Raw genomic sequence first — 19,798 nt, 5'->3', positions numbered from 1 at the left:
AGTGTCTAAAGGAAGCTACAGAACATTTGCATTAGTATTCCTCAATAAATGTAAAATCCAGTCATCCATTTAAGACCTTCAAATGTGAGACTATATCTAACAGCTGCCTCTTGAGCTTCCTTTAAGCTTTATAATTTACCATTCAATCAGAGCATCCCATCTTAATAAAGAGGTGCTAAAGCAAAACAGGAGGAATACCTGATGAAGAGCCAGGCTTAGATGGAGAACCCACAGTCCTTCTACAAAGTTCTTTTAGGATTCAGGCTCTACCTCCTAGTGCCTCAATATAATTTTTCATCAATGCTTTCCACAAAACAAGCAGTAAAATAATAATATAAAGCAACTGTTGAAATTAAAATAGAATTGAAAGACTCCTGCATCTTTCAATTTCAAGGAAGATGGGGTAAATGTACTTTTTGCCTGTTCTTCCCACAATGTATACCTAAAAACGCTGGACATGATATATAAAGAAATATAACAAGTTCTAAAAGGTGGAGAGAAGACAGAATGTCTTGGGGCTTGAGGATCCAAGGAACAACACAATGCTAAGTTCCCTATTTCTTTTTGACTCATATATTCCAGAACTGGAGCTCAAGAAGACAGCAAGCTGGAAATGGCAATGAGATCAGGTTCAAAACAAAAGCCCTGACAAAAAGAGTAGAGAATCTACCCTATCCTCTAGGGGATCTTCCCTCTGGTGCTCTTTGCTAGATTCCTTAGCATTCAAGAAAGGAAGTTAGTCCTACCCTTAAATTTACAGAAATGCAAAAATGAATGGCTTTACCTTTAACTAGTAACAGGAGATATTATGAAGTTTGCCTTCAATGTCTCTGCTACTGCTTAGTGTCTGTCAAAGTCTTGGTCAAAGGAAATAGTTCATGGAGGACTATGTCTCCATCCATTCCTCACCCTAAAATCTGTATTTGAGTTAACTCGCAGCATTAGAGGGTGGTATAAGACCTTCCCACATTGTCTTCTACTCCCACTGTTATAACTGCTTTGATTGAATTGTTCTTGGGCATCATACTGTTTTTTTAAAATGGATGTTATGAGGTACAGCCTCTGTGTTTACTATAAGAGTGCAGTTGAAGACACCATTCAAGGTCCTCTTTATGAACATATACCGGAAAACTTTCTTTCTGATCTTATAGACAGATTAGAAAGAAGTGAACTTCTCCCAAAGACCTGTTTGGTTTAGTCATGTGGATCCTGTGAATCACAAAACTTTTTGGCTGTAAGAAAGCAAAGAGCTGAGTCAGCGATATACTCTGAAAAAGACACAATGCCTGATGATAAACATTTGGTGGGTCAACTTCATTATATACCTATTCTTGTATCTCCTTGGACTCATCTAATTTATTTCCAACTTTTTTTTATAACTGTGTTATATTTACATAGTTTTATAAACCATCTTAAATTCTCCTGGGAACCAGGATATGTAAATAGATAGTTGTAAAGGGTAGGAATAACATTAGCATGGCCATATATTTAGGTTTTTAGAAAGTGCATTTATTACCAGAGATCAATGCATCATCATGTTTATAAGAATGGAAATTATGAAGGAAACAGAGCTACATACTGAGGTAAAAGAACCAGAAGGAATTAAAAATGGCAGCTGACCCTACACCTGAGGTATTTCTCCTGGGCACATTCCCCATTTCCCAGGCACTGAGAATGTGAATAACTCTGCACAGACTTCCCATTAGGGAGAGAAGATGATGAGGGGAGAATCCTAGAACATCTTCAAGTCTACAGGGACCTGGGGATTTGAGTGTCCAAGGACTGAAATTGACTGTTCTTTAGTGTCTAATGTTTTCTGGAACTCTAAGGCGGATGCCATAGAGTGGATCACAGTGGAAGTAGGGGAAACTGAGGGTTACAACCTCGAAGAATGGAAGAGGTCAGATCCTCCCATTCTCTGGCCAGACCAAGGTAAAATAATCAACTAGGAAGAAAAATGTAGCTCTGGTTACATTTCATTAAAACCAAGAATACATATTCCATCAAAATCTTTCCCACTTTTACATTCAGTGGAGGCACCCAATGGGGGGCTTGAGAGAGCCTCTACCAACTGCTACAGATAAATAATTTAAGTCATGACAATGTGCTCTGACATGGAACCTTAGCTTCAAGATAATTCTGCTTCCTCCTCAAAGGAGTGTTGGCATCCATGGCACCTCCTACATAGATACTGAGGAGCCAACACTGCTTGTTTTATAAATACCAAACATGTTTTCCCAAAAGAGAACTGTGTGTTCACTATAAATGTAGCATGACAGAGGGGCAAGTTGGGGAACTATTTTCTGCTCATAGTCATACAGGGGGTTAAGTAAACAAGTCTGAAATAAAGCAGAAGTATCCAAGAAATGAGACAAAGAGGGTCAAATCCCCAATTCCCTTTTTAGCAGAATGGGCACAGGCTTTTCCACGAGAATACTGAAGCTCAGACGCCCAGCTGTACAACTTCTGAGAGGCTGAGTAAACTTGAGCAAGTCTCTTAGTCAATTAGTAACTCAGTTCCCATCCTAAAAAGCCAATAGGCAAATTAAATTAACATATCTGAGATAATCTGTGAACTGCACAGTTTATACATGTAATGGAAGTATGGAGTCAGACTTGTTTTTAAGAAAATGCTCAGGCCCAATCTTTTAACTCTTGTTAAAAGCAATTAAGAGCATTAGCTTAGTATGTTATGACTATGCTTCCATATGCAAGAAGAAAAAGTTGTCACTTTCTTCTGAAATCATGAAAGCTCAAAAAGGATCATCCTCAGAGATGCTTTTTAATATGAGAAATGCCTTGTTAAAACATATTGAATCTTTTTCTCAAAAGGGCAAACAAAATGAAGCCCACTGCAATTTAAAAAAAAAAAAAGCCATGGTACTTGTCAAATTCACCATCTATGTCTAAAGGAACTCAAATCGACCACAGCCCCCTGCTCTGGGCAGTAGCCGTTGGATATTCTTTGAGTGGAGAGAGGCCGGCAGAGGCACTGGGAGTGGGTACCTGCCAAAGGCCATTGGCTGTTGTCACTGTAGGTATTGGCAATGCAGGAAATGTACTACGCCAATCAGACTCTTTCCTTTAGAATTTGAAAGGAAAATACAGAGAACTTAAAGCAGTTGGTGACCTAAGGGAGAAAAATTATGAATATAGTAAAAGCAAAGAACAAGAGTGAAGATGTACAAACACCCATGACTGAATGGGAGCAATAAAATAACCAGTTTTTTTTAATTATATGCTAATAGCATTGGATGCTAAAGGGTGGTCCTCTGTCTTCCCATGAGATGCATCTTCTTTATGGCTATCGCTACCCAATCTTAACCAAACAGAAATTCTCTTTATAATGGTAGGTTAACCAAGTCTCTATTGCTTCTAACAAAAGGGTCTGATTCATAAAAGTCGTTATATTTTCTTGTCCCGTAGAAAAGTGAATACCTCCACACAACTCAGAAAAAGTAATGAATTGGATAAATATTATACCTAGAGTCTATTAAAATTACATGATTCTCTTGGATGTTCAAACGTCTTTCTAGAAACGTAAAATATCCACTTCCACCATGGCATTTCCAAAACCTCTTTAAGAGCTCTGTGAGAATTGCTTATAACAACCATTTAAATCTAATAGAATTGAAAGCATAGATCAGTTTTGTTTTTAAAGTAGTTTCAGTGTTGCCTCAAAGACTGATTAAAAACCCTGTTATCAATAAACAGTATCTTCTAAAAAGAAAAAAATCCCAACTCTGACTGCCTGGACTCTTTGCGGAAGGCACTAGCTACTAGCTTTTACATTGTGCATGGAAAAGCTCTCTTTATTCAAGGGAACAAAAAGATCCAAAGACTTCCTTAGAATTAAATTATGAGTATTTGTAAGTAATTCCAAGAGCCTAAGGATGTTTTCCACAATATTTCCTTCATTTTCGACCAAGTCGAGATGTACTACAAACTGTCTCAGAAGGCCACTTACGGACTGGCCAGTTAATCCTGGCTTTATCAGAATCCACAAAACAGAGGCATCACGGGAAATGGAGACTTCTATAGCATTCTCTTTAGCACCAGGGGTAAACAGGGAGGTGAAAGGGTCACTCACTCTTGGGGAGGATTAACCTTGCCACAAGCTCCCTTCTATTTCCAGGTACTCCTGTCCTTCTGATTCCCCAATGGACTGGGAAGAAGGGACACAAGTTGATAACCACAGGAGTTCTCTCTCCTGTGCTTTCCATCGTCCTGTCTCCCTGGGCAGCGGGAAAGCCGTCTACTCACTGCCATTGTACCAGTGGAGAAGAAAGATGCTAGGAACTGATTTTTCTTAGGAGGTAGATTTGCAAACCTCTTAGCATATGTGGCGTTGGATTTGAGTTGCAGCAGCTTGTTTTCCAAAGACACTTTTCTTTCTAGCAGTGTTCTCTTTTCCTAGGAGAAAATAAGATAGGTTTTTCTTTTTGCTTATTCATATGTGTGTGTGTGTGCACGCGTGTGTGTTTGGGAAGGCATTCTTCCAAACTGTACACAAAAGATGTTTCTTGTAATACCAGAAATATGACTTGATCTAAAGAACTAATTTCAAAGGGGCTGTTTCATGCCACCCCCAAGGAAGCTTGGAGGCATTCTCCTTTGTGGCCTGCAAGCAGCTGAATGATGAGTTGTCTTTACCCTTCCTGCCTGCCTAGTGAGTTCTTGCCCCAGCCTACTGCTGAAATACAGCTGCCACAGTAAAACTTCTCTCGCCCACTCTCTCCATCACACTCCAAACACAAATTGCCTGCTCACGTCTCTCTAGGTGCTGGCTTTCCCACCTGAAACCTGCTTCTCCCACATTAGACAAGGTTGTTGGCATCCCAGGACATTACTGCACTTCTCTCTTCATATCCCTAGCTGCTCACATGGCAACTGTGAGAAAATTGTAAAGTGGAGAATGTAATTTTATGGAAAGATCAACGCCACAAATACTAAAGTTGCTCCTTAATTAGGATACAGGAGACACTATAACACTGAGAAGGGATGGCTAAAGAAACGTCTTAATTTCATTATTAAATCAAACTCTTTCCATCTGAGAGGAAAATAGACAATTCTATTAAAAACTAAGCTGGGATGATGGGGTTCTCTTTTTATACTGGATGGCATGATGGCATGACGCTTAGCAAAGGGATTTGGAGCTTTGGTTTGTGGGCTTAGGTTGTCAAGTTGGGGAGGAGACTGAAAAAAGGCAAAATTTGGCAACATGGATGGGATCAACTCGAAGAGATATTTTTAAACTATTTATAGTGCCAATTAGGACAATATACTGCTGCATTATCTACACGAGTATAATACAAGGTGATGATATATAACGTAAACATCAGAAAGACTTTGGGCAGGGACCGACCTGGTTTTGAAACTTTGTGGTTGTATAACTTTGGGCAAGATTTTAACCTCTCTGGGCCTTATCATTGTTAAGAAAAATTAACCAAAATGTGGAACAAAAAACCATATACAGCAGGTGGTTTCAATGTCACATGGAGTCTCTGTTTAATAATACCACCCAAGGATTATTTAATTCCTTATGTTTGACTTTGTTATTTACTATTGGATTTGAGCTCTGACTTAATGTAGCTGCATACTAATTTGTAGATTTCTGTCTGGGAGAAAAGATAAACCCAAAGGGTATGGTTTAATTGCCTTCAAGCACATTAACCAGGTTTGTAGCTAACCTAGCAATCATCTTCTATATTCCTTTTTCCAAAATGCCTTAAAAAAAAGCCATTTTGTCAGAATTTAAAATTTAAACTAGGTGTACACCTTACCGAATCCCTCTTTAATTAATGAATTGAAAAAAACACTGGACACGCATTCATTCTGTATTTGCATGAGTCACGTTTTTAACTTTTGAACATCCCTAAAAAGGCAATAATACAGCCATACTGAAATGTTGGGGTGAATGGAGATAATCTATAGGAAAAGCCTACACGGTCCCCGGGCACACATAGTAAGACTTCAAATGTAATAAAGTGAAGATGACATACAGTTCTTATGTCTTTATTATTTTCCAAATTGTCTTAGCTTTGTCCGAATTCCTATTATAGCATTCTCGTCATGTATAAAAATTGTCCCTGAATAGCTTCAGCCATCCTCAAATTATTTCTGAAGGGTCACGTATAGGCCTTGCAAGCTTATTATATTGCTTGGATAATCAAAAGAACCTATCAGAGATAATACATTTTGAACTTGTGGGTGTGTTTGTTGTAGGGGGAATGGTGTTTCACAACATCCTTCCTAGTAGACTTGTTCTTAATTAATGAAACTTCATAACCAGGGTTCAAGGAGACCAGACAGGTGGATAGGTAGGTAAATTGTCTACCTAGCCCTGGTGTCTAGCCTCTAGCCTGACATCTAATGCCTCCTCTCACAGGAAGTCATTCCGATACCAGAGAGCCCTTCTGTGGGACAGTCTTCCAGGAAGGAGGAAAAGGTGCTCAGAGCACCACCCAGTGGGCAATCCGCTGTGCCCAAAGCTGCATCTCTTTGAAGAGCTCCAGGGTTTTCCCCTCTCCATTGATCAGAGTGGAGGGGACACCAATTTAAATCATAACCAGATCTTAACATCTAAATGATTTAGGAACCACAGATATAATTTTTAGCCTGCATCAGAGGAGATCGGCACATAGTGAAAAGAGTTGTGGACCAGTCACAGGGAATAGTGGAATAGTTACTGAGCATTATTGTTTAAATTGCCCTCATCTATAAAACGATGAAGAGAGAAACTAGGTGGTCTTGAAAGCTCCTTGAGCTCTAACATTCTAGTAGAGTTAAATCAATGACACCGGAAAACAAATATGATGCAACAGAATTGCACTGCTATCAAAAGGAACATATGCCATATTAAAACATACTTATTGGGCGTTTTTGCTGGCTTATCACTGAGTTTATGGAATTCATTCTCACTGCATTCCTGATTAAAGTGGGACAGATGGTGAAGGTTTTAAGTAATGTGTTCATTACCAGACCTCATACCACTAATGGCTATTTACTGGAGCAGCAGCTTGTTCAAATGAGTAGAAAATGAATCCTTCTCCAGGGGGAACCCACTACCAGGGCAGAATTTATCAACCTTCGTGGTGGCTGTTCATTTTTAATTTTCATTTCCTTTTTGAACTCGTGTTTTCTTCCGAGTAATGCAAGTCTCAGTGTTGCCTCACAATTCTGAAACATGCTGCCCGCTTGATAAACCTTTAATCACAGTCTTCTCAGTATCTTCATAAACCAAGAAGATGTTGCCAAGATTTGCTTTTATTGGTTTTGTGTTTTATTTGCTTGCTTCCATTTTACAAATACATAATATCTTTATACAAATGTTTTTCCTTAAATTTCCTGTACATTGCCCCATCCCCACCTGCCTCTAGCTCCCAAAGATTCCAACAGGTTCCACCTTAGAAAGTTCTGGAACCAGGGGTTCAAGGAGGCTGCTGGTTGGGCACAACCACGGGTAACCTGTCCACTTACTCTGTAAGCCCAGGAGCTCTTACAGCCAGCCCACAGGTAGGGCTACTATCACGACAGGCACTAGGCCAACACCTCTCCAAAAATATACTGCCAGTATCTGAGTCATTTACACTCATTCTGGGGTGCAGCTCCTCCCTTCAACAGCATTTTCAACCTCTCATCTAGAAAATGACAGAAGGGAAATCTGTGAAGTTCCTTAAATCCCACATAATCTAGATATGCTACTTTATAATCTCCATGAAAACAGAGACTGTGTCAGGTCCCAAATATACATTTGAGAGTAAACTAGTCACTGCCTGGCACATGGTAGGGGCTTAAACACATTTTGAGAGAATCTACCACAGAGTTCAGATTTGAACTCACAACTAATAGAGATTTCCTAGGGTTGCTAGGAGAAAGAAATTATATTCCACTGTTCTTATGTTAATGTTCAGGGTTTAGCAGGTGATCGTAAACCTGACCTAGTATAACTGGGTATGCAATAGAGTGATCACAGATCTAAACTTAAGTTTCAAGCTGACTAGTAAAGTTTTTGGCTAAATAATCCCATTTACATTCCATAATTATCTTTCTTTCCAAAATGCAAACATTCTTTGTGCTCTCTTTGTTAAAATGTTTATGGCAGCATAAAATATTCTTACACTACAAAATATTCATCCAAAAACAATAGTTGGTCTGAAAGTACATAATTAGAAACTTTCATGCCTGGACAAACCAGCTGCCCAGTGATATAATACAACATTCAGTGACCTACCACAAAAAGAGACATATTATTATGTCCAGTTAAGATCAGACTTTTTAAATATTTGTTATTTCTTCACGGAAACTTCATTAAAGGTTCATTAAATTCAGCCAAAATAAATTCTTAGAAATAGTTGGAAACTAATTAAAGCTTCTTTGGTAAGAAATCTGAATGTTGAAACCAGATGTTTTTGAAGTGACATTTTCAAAATGGCATCAACCAAGACAGACTCATAAGACAAACTGAGGCTGAGAAGAGCAGAGGCACGTCAGGGAATTAATAAATACACAAATTTTTTGACAATATTAATAAGTCAAAGGCTATGTTCTTATTCACCCCATTCAGTTTTGGAGATGCCAATTTTCTGTTTGTTTTGCTATTAAAAAAAGCAATATTCCTTGATTTGTCCAGCTTCTAAATTCTACGGCATGCATACTTAAATTTGTGTGCTTACCTTTTTTTTATATATTCAGAGTGCTAGCCACTTGCACACAGCGTGAAATTTTTAATAAGACTTTTGGCTATATGATTACTTTTCCCTAAATCCTCTCTTTTTTACTGTGAACTATATCTCTGCTAGAGCAGCCATAGGTTTGCAGAAAACTAAAGTGGGTTTAGGCAGCCAAAAATGGATACTTCATGTCACTGATTCTAATACAAAAAGGCTGTAATTCTCAGGGATCCGCTTTTATTTCCACTCACAACTTCACCTGATTCCCGTTTCGAAGGTCGATGCTAAGTAGACAGAGAAAATGACAAAGAAAGGGCTGCAGTATTTGGTGAGGGGGAAATCAGTATCCATAGAACGGGTCATATTAAATGTTTAAGGAAAGAAATGAACATAACAGATTACCTCCTAAAACAAGGCATTGTAAAGGGTACTTTCACTTAATATTATATTATTTCATGTCCTAATTATTTTAGTATTATTGTCTTTAATTCTCACATTAACCCTGTCAGAAAGGAATCCCTTCAATTTTCCAACCACTTACCTTTTCCATTCTCTGGACAAAGTTCTCCAATTCTGTGATCTGACTGTGCTTTTCTTTAAGCTTTTCAGCAACTTGATTCAAATTTTCAACCTGTTGCTTCAGTTTCTGTTCTTTTTCAAGCTTGTTAACCTTGGTCAAGAAAGGTTGGTAAACAGTTGTCAGATTCTTGTTTTTCATAAACCTAAACACTTATCTCCCCCTATAATTTTCTGACGCCCCAAAAAAGTAATTCACACTTGTTTTGAATTGCTGGTTTGAGTTAAGCATTTCATTCTAAATAACTCTGATGATAAACAATACCACTCAATCAACAGAGAACTAATGATATAGGAACACATTCCCTGGAATGTTTGTGATTGACCTGAATTGGTATAAAAGTGTCTGACCTCTCCTGCAAAGCCTAGGCAGGCATTCCTACCAGGCAACTGGGGGCTAAGACGAGGCCCCTTAGAAGGGACACATACATTTGTGTCCCTGCAGGACCCTTCACTCCCACAGTACACTTCCTGTCCACAAATACCAGCTCGCATCTCTCACTTATGTTCCTTAGCTGCGTCCTGCACACAGGTGAGTTTCACTGACAACCACCACAGCCAGCAGCTGAGGAGGTCCCACCTATGTGGTGGGTTTCCTGAGCTCCCTGGGGACTTTCCTGGACCTGAGCTGGTAGAGCTCCAGGTACTCTACCCCAGCAAGAATTAACCTTCCTTCTAAATGTTTCATATTATGAATTTCAGCAAACACACACTTCTTTCTACTCTGGTCCTGGAATATATTCTTCAGGTTAAAGACAAACAAAATATATATTATACATATACTGTATGTATACATATACAAATAAAGAATATATGCTTTTTTTTTGTATGCTGTATGGCGGAGGTCACATTTCATTCTTTTTCCATGTGAGTTTCCCCTAATTGCAGCACCATTCGCTGAATTTTTATTTGTTTTTCCTTTGTTTGTTTGTTTGGAAAGTGCATGGGCCAGGAATCAAACCCAGGTCTCCCACATGGCAGGTGAGAATTCTACCACTGAACTACCCTTTCACCCCCATGCATATTTTTAATCTATTCTATAACGTATGCTAGGACCAAAAAACATTCAAAAACCACTTATCTGGATCACCTCTTTCATTTAAGAGATAAGAAAACACATGTCAAGAGAGGCAGAATGACTCAGCTTGGGTCATCTAACCTGTCCAATGCAGGACCAGAAGAGAAGTTATCTGCCAGTACCACCTGGGCCAGCAGTGATCTCCAGGCTGGGTGGCACTACCTCCCTCCCACCTATGTGCTTGGCAGGGGCAGCAGTGGGCAGGCGTGATGACACAGCAGCTCAGCTCCAACTGGGCACCAGGCTAAGCAGGGGTGTGGGAGATGTACACAAAAGACATGCACCCTGCCCCCTCCCAGAGCTCACCAGGTGACCTTGCCATTGCTTGTACCACATCTAATTCCTCCAAAAAGAGGCTCTTGCATGTCTGGAGCAGGTAGATGGGGAGGAATAGTTCCCTAGTAGACAGGCTGCTAGAGTGATACCTGGAGTAAGTGTTTACTGTCCTCATGACTTTTCCTAACTTCTTCAGACTGGTTTTGATAGTTCTCAAATAGTCTCTGTGCCACATTTCTCAAGGCCACTGCTCCTGCTTCTCTGGAGGCTTCCAGCTAGGGGGAAAAAGTCACTGTTCATGTTTTACATAATGAAAAGAGTTAAAAAGTAGACCAGTTTGAGAATTAAAACACAGAGGCTATAGTACCATGTGCACCACACAGACAACGGATGGCAAAAAAAAGACACTGTTCTCCAGTACGAGGAAAACATAAAACGAGAAATCCCCTAATTACAGGACTGTCGATGCAGCAGATTTGCCCTGGCGGGGCCAACACATCAGTGCCCTCCATTTACACACTGTGCCCTTCAAAGAATTTTACAATGTCCTGCAAGGATATGTACTTCTTTACAAACATTTCATCACCGATGTTCACAATGCTACTAAATGGTGTATCTTCCTGAAATAGGAACGAACAAGGTATGGTATTAAGGGCAGTAAAGCATGAATCTTGCAAGGATTAACCTCAGGAAAAATCAAGGATGGATGTAAAGATTTCCTATCAAGATAATCACTGCAGTGCTATACATAAAATAAATAAGGAAACTATAAAATATCCCAGAGTAGGAGATTAACAAATTATGAAACATTGACTATATTTTTTAGAATGATAAAAGTGGTCTCCAAAATAGAACAGGGTGATTCCATTTGTGAAACCTAAAAATGCCTCTCTACGTGTGTGGCACGTATGTGGATCTTTGGATGTATATGGATAGTTGCCTTATTTCATAATCTCTGAATGCTAATCCATCTTTTTGGCTCAAAATGTCAAAATACGAAATGAGAAATTTCTCAAAATGATCATACCTTGATTTTCAATACTTCATTCTCTTTGTTCATTTCTAAAAGCTGCAGATCTTTCCCTTTCATCTTTTCCATGAGTAGGTCCAAACTGCAACAAGAGGGATCCATTTCAGATTTGGAGCCATTCTGAATGTTTTGAAAGCACTGAAATGAACAAACATGAAAATAATAGACCTGACTATTCCTTTCCTCTACATACTTTACAAACAATAAGCATAACCCAGTATTACATATACAAGGAAGATTTAAAGTTAGCACAAGTAAAATAAAACTGCTGAATCTTAAATTCATCACTGTGGGATTCTAGATGAAGCAGTTGGCCACTGTCTTTGCTCAAATTGTAAAGATTCTTACATTAAAAAGACACAGAACTCATCTGTGATGCCTTCTATATCCCTACAGTTTCCAATATACAGTTAAGCCCTTACTAGGAGATTAAAAAATAGCCACAAGGCCAGATTTTTAATTTTTGTCTACATTGTAGACATAAGTGCATTTTGGTTGTATTGTATTACAGACTAATATAATTGGAGCTAATAGTTCCAATATATAATATTGGGTGTTCAATGATCCTTTGCTGGAATCACCTCAAATTAAATTTCCCATCAGAAATGTCAGAGCTGAGTGTTACTGTCAGTGAATGTGACTTCAGCTAATGTAAACTACAGCTTACAGAAAATATTCTTGGAGCATAAGATAAATCTCATTTGGAATCACGAACATTTGGAGGCTGAAAGGGAATTAGAAACCATCTAACTGAACCCATCAACTTTGTAGATACGGGGTTGAGGACCAGAGCCCGAGGTTAGAGCGCAAAGGGGCGGCAGACTTCACGGGAGACTCCTCGCTGTCCTCCTGCTCTGCCAACATCTCAAGACAGACTTGGGAATTATTATACAATTATATACTCCCTCTGATGATAATTTCTATATTTTGAGTGCCTATTAATTATGCCAGGTCATCTTCTACATATTTCATATGCACTCCTTTGTAAGAGTACACAATACATTATAAAGTACTATAAGAAGCGAAGATCAGAGAGCTTAACTAACCAGCCAAGGGGATACCAAAAATAACTGCTGGAACCAGAACTAGATTTCAGGGAGTTTTTAAGCAATGAAATCTATGTTCTTTCTGTTACAATATACTGACTACATTTACAGAAAACTAAAAAAGAAAAAAAATAGGTATGTAAATAAAACACTTGCCATAACTGCCGTGGTTTTGCCTTTCATTGTCCAATCTCTAGTGCACTCTCACTCTCCATATCTACAGTATAGGAATTTTCTTCTTTTTTTAAATTTGTTACATCATTCTTGCTAGAAAGACCCTTGTAGAAGGTAGGTTATTGGTAGTGGTGAATTGCGTCAAAGGTCATAGATTAGTGCTTCTCAAAGTTTAATGTGCTTATAAATCACCTGGTGAGTTAGAGCTTGTTAGAATGCAGATTCTAACTCAGCAGTCTGTAGTGAGGTCTAGATGCTGCAATTCTAACAAACTCTCTGGGGATGCCAATGCTGCTGGGGCTGCAGGCATAGCAAGACCCTAAAAAATGATGTCTAAATCCCTACAAGGTGAGTGCCATGAGATCGAAGGGAAAGAGTACAGTCGTTTGCTGCTTGGTTGATCTTCTGCCTCCCATGGTTTGGGACGACTGTGGGGGACGTACTGGCAACACACCACCATTTCCATTCCTAAGAAGCTACACCTTTCAAGGTCATCAACAACCTCCACATTGCTATATTCAGTGGCCAATTATTAGTCCTCAGCTGAACTGAGCCATGGACAGCATTTAACAGTCATCCCTCCCACCTTTCTTCACTTGCCATTATGACTCTCTTTCCTCCTACTTTTCCTCCTACTTCACTGGCTGCTCTTCTCAGTCTCCTTGGCTGGTTCTTCTTTGCAACATCTAAATGTTGGAAACCCCAGGGCTCAGTCCTTAGATCTTCTTTGGTTTGTCCCCACACTTATTTGCTTGGTGATCTCCAGTTTCACAACTTTAAGTACCACCCCTTCCTCCCAAAAGTTCTACCCCGGCCCTTCTAACCCAGATTTCTTCCCTCAATTCCAGGATCATACATCCGGCCGCCCACTAGAAACCAAGAGGTCCAACAGACATCTCAACACAGCTAAAACTGATTTTTTGATCTTCCAATCATTCCCACACTTAACCTTTTTTTCTTGTTTCAGAATACTTAATTTCAGAAAATAATTAGCGCTGGCTGTGTTAGCCTGGGAGGCTGAAAATGATAAGGAGGATGACATTCGAGTATCTATGCTATGCTCAGGGGTGCTCTGTGGCTGTCCTGCACGGTGAATAATGTGGACACAATGAGCTGCACTAGGCTCAGGTGAGGCTGAACCTGGCACAATCCAGCCAAGGCTAAGTGCAGACCGCTTGGTCTTAAGTATATAAGTCCAGTCTTGGAGGCAGAGGGGGAGCCTTCAAACTTATTGATGGTCTGACTAGGCTCTCACTCATTCAGACTAACAGCCTCAACTGTGTGTCCATCAGTGTGGCCAGGTGAACCTAAAACTTACATCTTTGTCATTGCAAAATGTGCTGCCATGGATCCCGGCTGAGATGGCACCTTTTCATAAACTTTAGACAAGTAAACTCTGTTTAAAATACTCAAGTGAGGTCTGGTCAATCCAATATGATCCTACCAATGATACTTATATTTCACATATTTAGCCACTAACAACTTTATAGACACCAAAACATTTTAATGCTCACTGTTCAAAGCTTCAAACAATAATTTGGTAATTACCAAAAACAAAAAAAATTAACTTAAAGTCTATATGGTTTTATGCTTATTTTTGAAGGAAGAAAAGTAGTCCAGTTTGATGAATGTATTACCTTTGCGTCCACTTTGTCATTTTTACTGTCATGTTCTACTTCCTCTTTAAATATTTGCTTTCGGATCTTTTTCAGGGTAGTTCGAATCTGGAGAGGAAAAAAATACTTTTTTTCAAAGACATTTAATTCCAAAGGTTTACTTCTTTCTCTGTATATACCAGTCACAGAGAACCTCAATTATGTAGAAAATAATACATATATACTAATCTTCAGATTTAAATTAACTACCATCACTCTAACTTGCATTTAGGCTAATATTGTTTAGATCACAGAAAATGAGCATTTGTCTTTATCATTCTTTTTCAGTCAAACCTAAAATATAACCTCTCAAGTTAATGATATCCCACAAAATATACTACAAAATACTATTTTGTAACTTTTATTTAATACTATTTAGCACTATTTTCTGTATAGTAATGTGGTACTTTACTATGTATTACCCTAAAACAATAAGCATTTAGCAATTACTATAAAATAATTACTCTCTAGTAATTACTACAAAACAATTACTGTCTAGTAATTGCTACAATATAATTACTATCTAGTTATTACTAAAAAACAATGGCTATTTAGCACACTACAGAATAATTACTAAGAAATCATACAAATTTATGCATGAAATATAAGCCCTATTTCTTGGTGACCTGTGAAATGGCAAGATCATTTATTTATGACCTTGAATTTATGACCTTGACTCATGAATTTAGATGAAATCATTTAACTGATGAGAATAACTGATGGCTTATCCACATCAGAATTTTTCCATGTGTCCTACAAAACAGTTAATAAAAATATATACATCTGTCAGCCATGATCATCTTGGAGTCTCACAAGATATCATATTTTTAATCAAGTAACATCCCATCACACATTCCCCAGCAATACCTATCTTGAACTGTGAAAAGAAACACAGTAACAAGAGATACAAACTCAGTAGGAAACTTATATATCCACTTGGGAACACAATCTCAACACTCATGAAACAACTGGGAAATGATATAAAACAGCAGGAAATCCAGTGATGAATAGTGTGGGATAAATTAAGTGCTGATGGGTGTTCTGAACCCTCCTGGGCCATTATTCAATTTTAGTGAGTAAAGAGAATCATTTTACTCTACCTGTCGGAACAGAATTTCATGTCACCCAGAGAAACTGCTAAGCATGCATTTAACTTCAGATATAAAGACCGTCCTTTGCCAAACTAGGTTTGTTCTTCCTCTTATGTTTCAAGGAAGTGGAAACAAAGTCCACCAATTTATATTACAATTCACTTTAAAAAATTACATCCTGCTAATATGATTTCCAGCACCCCACATACCTTTTTCACATACTCAGTTTCTTCGATAATATGAGCTGATGTGGACTCATACAAGGCAGAATTATCTTCTTTCATACCCCTTGGAGAAACATCTGTGGTCACTGTGACTGTTGTCATTGTGAAGGAGTCGAATTCTGACTTAAGAAGACATACATCAGTTAAGCAAAACTGACTTCTCTAATTATGTGATTACATGATTCATAAGCTGAAAGACGTTTTGCATTCCCACTGTAATCAATTGTAGTAGAAAGTATTGTCAATCATTGCCACGGGTACATGTCCATAAATCCAGGAGTTAATTTAATATAAAAGCAATACCATCTGAAACAATCACTGATCAAAAATTTAAAACAAATAATATGGGAAAGGAAAATGTGAAATTTCCCTTTTATTTCACATCATTTTAGACTGTAAAACCTCCAGCAGGGACCATGTCTTATTTATCTTTGCATCTCTAGAACCTGGCACACTGAATGCTTAGTAAATGTTTTTGGAATTAAATTCATACAGTCATAACAAAATCATACACACACAAATACAAGTTTATACTTTAAGAAGCCCATTTATACAGAACATTTTATTTAATCCTCAAATCGCCTGTAAGGGCATTGAAGAACTATTTTAAATAGCAAAAGAATGGGGGGAAAAAAACAAAAATACCCACAAAAAGAAGACTGGTTGAAATAACAATCCACTTCTATGGAGTCCTCTCTAGGATATGTGATTAAATGAAAAAATATGGAGCAGAAAGTAATATATAGTATCATATTTTCTATAGGAAGGGAGGGAAATATGATAGATTTTGAAATCATGTAATTATTTTACCTAATAATAAAACATAACTAAAATTTAAAAAAATCCTCCAAAATAAGAGACAAAATAGAATAAATGAACCTATCAAGTTGATTTTATAACCAGATGAATTATTTCAGGTAACTTTAAAACACATACCAAGGGCCAGTTATCCCTGGTGTGATACAGCCTAAATACAAAAAGAACTAAAACAATCTTAAGCTACAATCATTAACATTATTAAACTATATTTGTGGAAATATTGATTTATTATCTTGAGACTATTATATGTAGGTGTGCGTGCACGTGTGTTGCAGATAAAGTAATTATCTTAATGTCATTAGGAACCAAGATGTTCAGAATAAGATAAAAATGCAAACACAGAATCAAAGATATTAGATAAATACTAGAATTATCAGTATAAAATAAAGACTTACTTCTTTAAAAATATATATTCTATCTCTGTCCACTGACAAACCTAGAAATAAGCTATTAGCTAGTTGCAATTGCCATTGCTAGCATCCAGGATACGGTCTCTATATGCCATTTCCTACTGAAAAGAAAGTAGGGTTTCTTGGAAAATTGGTTTATTCAGGTCTGGGGAGAAAATATATAAGGCAAACTTGTCATACCAATAGGCAAAAAAGTGACCAAATACTCCTGTAATAAGACACAGATGACAACATGAAGGGAAATGACAGCGATAGATTAAAACACATAAAAAATTTTCAATCTCTGAATTTATGATGGCAGGACAAATCACCACAAGCAATCATGGTCACTGTTCACTTTGGGAAGCCGACAGACCACCAAGTCAATGGAGAGAGGCTACCACTATACTAACAACTGCAAATAAAAAACCAACAAGCATTTACCTTGCCTTGACTGTACAAACTATCTCTCATGGAAACGAAATATTTTATGAGAAAAGCTGTCTATAGAATTCCAGCTCATAAGTTCAAAAGGATTAATAGAAAATCCACATTTTGCAACCCCTTTTGAAGTTACAGCTCTATGCAACAACCATCAACCAGTGCTAAAAACACGAGAAGAAAGCTTGACGAGGAATGCATTAACCTAAGAGACCCCACTAATCACTTTTAACCTAACTAAAAAAGAGACTACTAGACATATGTTCCCTAGATGTGAAGTAATCGGAAATGCAAAGCACCACATGAAGTGTGCTTCCAAAAACTGAAAGTGAATCTAATCAAGCCTCTATATCTAACTATAGCATATATGAGGAAGAGGATAAAAGGTTCAATGACACTACAATGGGGAAGGTCCCAATCAGCCAAGCCCAAGATATGCAAAATTGTATAGGACAAATAACTAGTTGCTTCTATAAATTAAGTGTATGAAGACAGATGGAAAGGAGAAGGAGGAAATTGCTATAGATTAAGTGTAATAAACTATAATGACCAAACATGAATCTTGTTTGGCTGCTGATTCAAACCAACCAACAATATAATGGCATTTTTGAGACAACTGGGGAAATTTGAACACTGACAGGATATTAAGTGATATTAAAGAATTACTGTAATTAGGTGCAATAATGGAAAAGTGGTATTCTTTTTAAAAGACCTTATCTGTTAGTAATACATACTGAAGTATTTGAAGGTGAAATAATAATAAAAATGAAATTGCTCCAAAATACTCTAGCAGGGAAGGAAAAATGGGATGGGAGCAACAATAAAAGAAGTTTGGCAAAATGTAGCAAATTGTTGAAACTGGGTGATGGGCACAGGGGGTTCATTATACGGCTCTATTTTTGTTTTTGTATGAAAATTCCATAATAAATGGTAAAGAACTAAAAAAAAAAAAAATTAAAAGCCCCGTGAGGCTGATAAATATACATGTCAGTACTACCCAGTCCTATTGCAATACTAGTGGTCAATAAAAGGGAGGGTTGATGGTGGGAAGTTTGGGATTTTCTTTTCTTTTAATTTTGTTTGCTAGAGTAATGCAAATGTTCTAAAAATGATCATGGTGATGAATGTACGATATGATTCATCTGATGATACTGAGAATCATCAATTGTATATTTTGAATGGACTATATGGTGTGTAAAGATATCTCAATAAAAATTTAAAAAATTAAAATAAAAATAATAAACCCTGTGAGGTAGGATTAACAATCCAATTTTACCCATAAGGACTCAGATAGGTGATGCTAACTTACCCAAGGTCACAGTCAAACTCACAGCTGAAACTCAAACCTTGATTTTTTTCAACGCTAAGTTTAGGACTCTTTCCATCACATCAAGATTGGCCTTCCTAGAAAGAAACAACAATATTCAAAATCTAGCAACGACCCATGTTGTTAAAACACCCAAAGAACTTTCATATTTATTGGCATCACTTTGAAACAAGATGGCTTCTAGGGAAACCACCAAGTCCGGCATTTATTCTTTAATCTTCAATGAAATTGACAGAGCATGCCAAGGATTTTCCAGTTTATTCTAGATGGACTATGACAGCATTTTGGCTTCTATTTATTTCAGCTGAAGTTGATTTGGCAGCAACAACCTGCAGGTCTCCTTTCTGCAGAATGCAAGTGGAAGAAATTGTGTTTCGCTCTCTCAAGTCTCTCATTAGATTAAGTTCTTGGTCCAAAATAACATTGAAATGTTGGAAGTAAAAGAAACACCAACAGAGATAAAAAGGAACCACATTTGGAAATGAGAAGACTGGTAAGCAGACTAGAGTTTAGATCAGCAGACCTTGGCCCGGGACTCAAATCTGGCCCGCTGCCCATTTGTACAGTCTACGCTCTAAGAATGGTTTTTACTTTTTGGAATGGCTGGGGAAGAAAAGCCAAATAGTCACAATTCATGACTTGAAAATTATATGAAGTTCAAATTTCAGTGTCCATAAATGAAGTTTCATTTGATCACAATCCACCGTTCCTTTATATATTGTCTAGTAGCTGCTTTTGCACTAAAACAGCTGAGCAGAGTAGTTGCCAGAGAGAAACCAAATCGCTAGAAGCTAAAATATTTACAGTTTGCTAATCCCTGGACTAGGGAGTGGCAGTAGTGGGGAGGGGAAGGGGGGAAACAGAGGCAAGCAAAGCTATCAATCTGGGCTTAGATGTTTTTTTTCCTTCTGTTTAAAAGCCCTTGATCTATCCTCCCATTTGGTTGATTGATTTCCTTTTTGATTGTAGTATCTTCGGCATAGTGTACATTGACAAAAGA

General features: G+C 37.8%; 1 protein-coding gene across 4 annotated transcripts in view; it reads right to left on the bottom strand.

Annotated features, from left to right (window-relative positions):
* CCDC68 (coiled-coil domain containing 68) overlaps positions 1 to 19,798 on the bottom strand; it is a 74,976-nt gene that overhangs the window by 35,047 nt on the left and 20,131 nt on the right. Inside the window, exons 2-8 of one of the 4 annotated variants that reach the window (XM_077135421.1) lie at positions 18,781 to 18,875; positions 15,808 to 15,945; positions 14,490 to 14,576; positions 11,630 to 11,770; positions 10,752 to 10,877; positions 9,214 to 9,342; positions 4,331 to 4,413 (exon numbers count right to left, since the gene is read on the bottom strand). In XM_077135421.1, the coding sequence (XP_076991536.1) occupies positions 4,331 to 4,413; positions 9,214 to 9,342; positions 10,752 to 10,877; positions 11,630 to 11,770; positions 14,490 to 14,576; positions 15,808 to 15,924 (683 nt within the window). In that variant the 5' untranslated portion in view covers positions 15,925 to 15,945; positions 18,781 to 18,875. The remainder of the gene's footprint in view (positions 1 to 4,330; positions 4,414 to 9,213; positions 9,343 to 10,751; positions 10,878 to 11,629; positions 11,771 to 14,489; positions 14,577 to 15,807; positions 15,946 to 18,780; positions 18,876 to 19,798) is intronic. The other 3 variants (XM_077135418.1, XM_077135419.1, XM_077135420.1) reach the window with 3 other exon arrangements.

Source organism: Tamandua tetradactyla, chromosome 18 (genome assembly GCF_023851605.1).
Source record: "Tamandua tetradactyla isolate mTamTet1 chromosome 18, mTamTet1.pri, whole genome shotgun sequence".
Taxonomy (NCBI): Eukaryota; Metazoa; Chordata; class Mammalia; order Pilosa; family Myrmecophagidae; genus Tamandua; species Tamandua tetradactyla.
The sequence above is the reverse complement of the archived record's forward strand: the minus strand, read 5'-3'. Positions and strand labels throughout refer to the sequence as shown.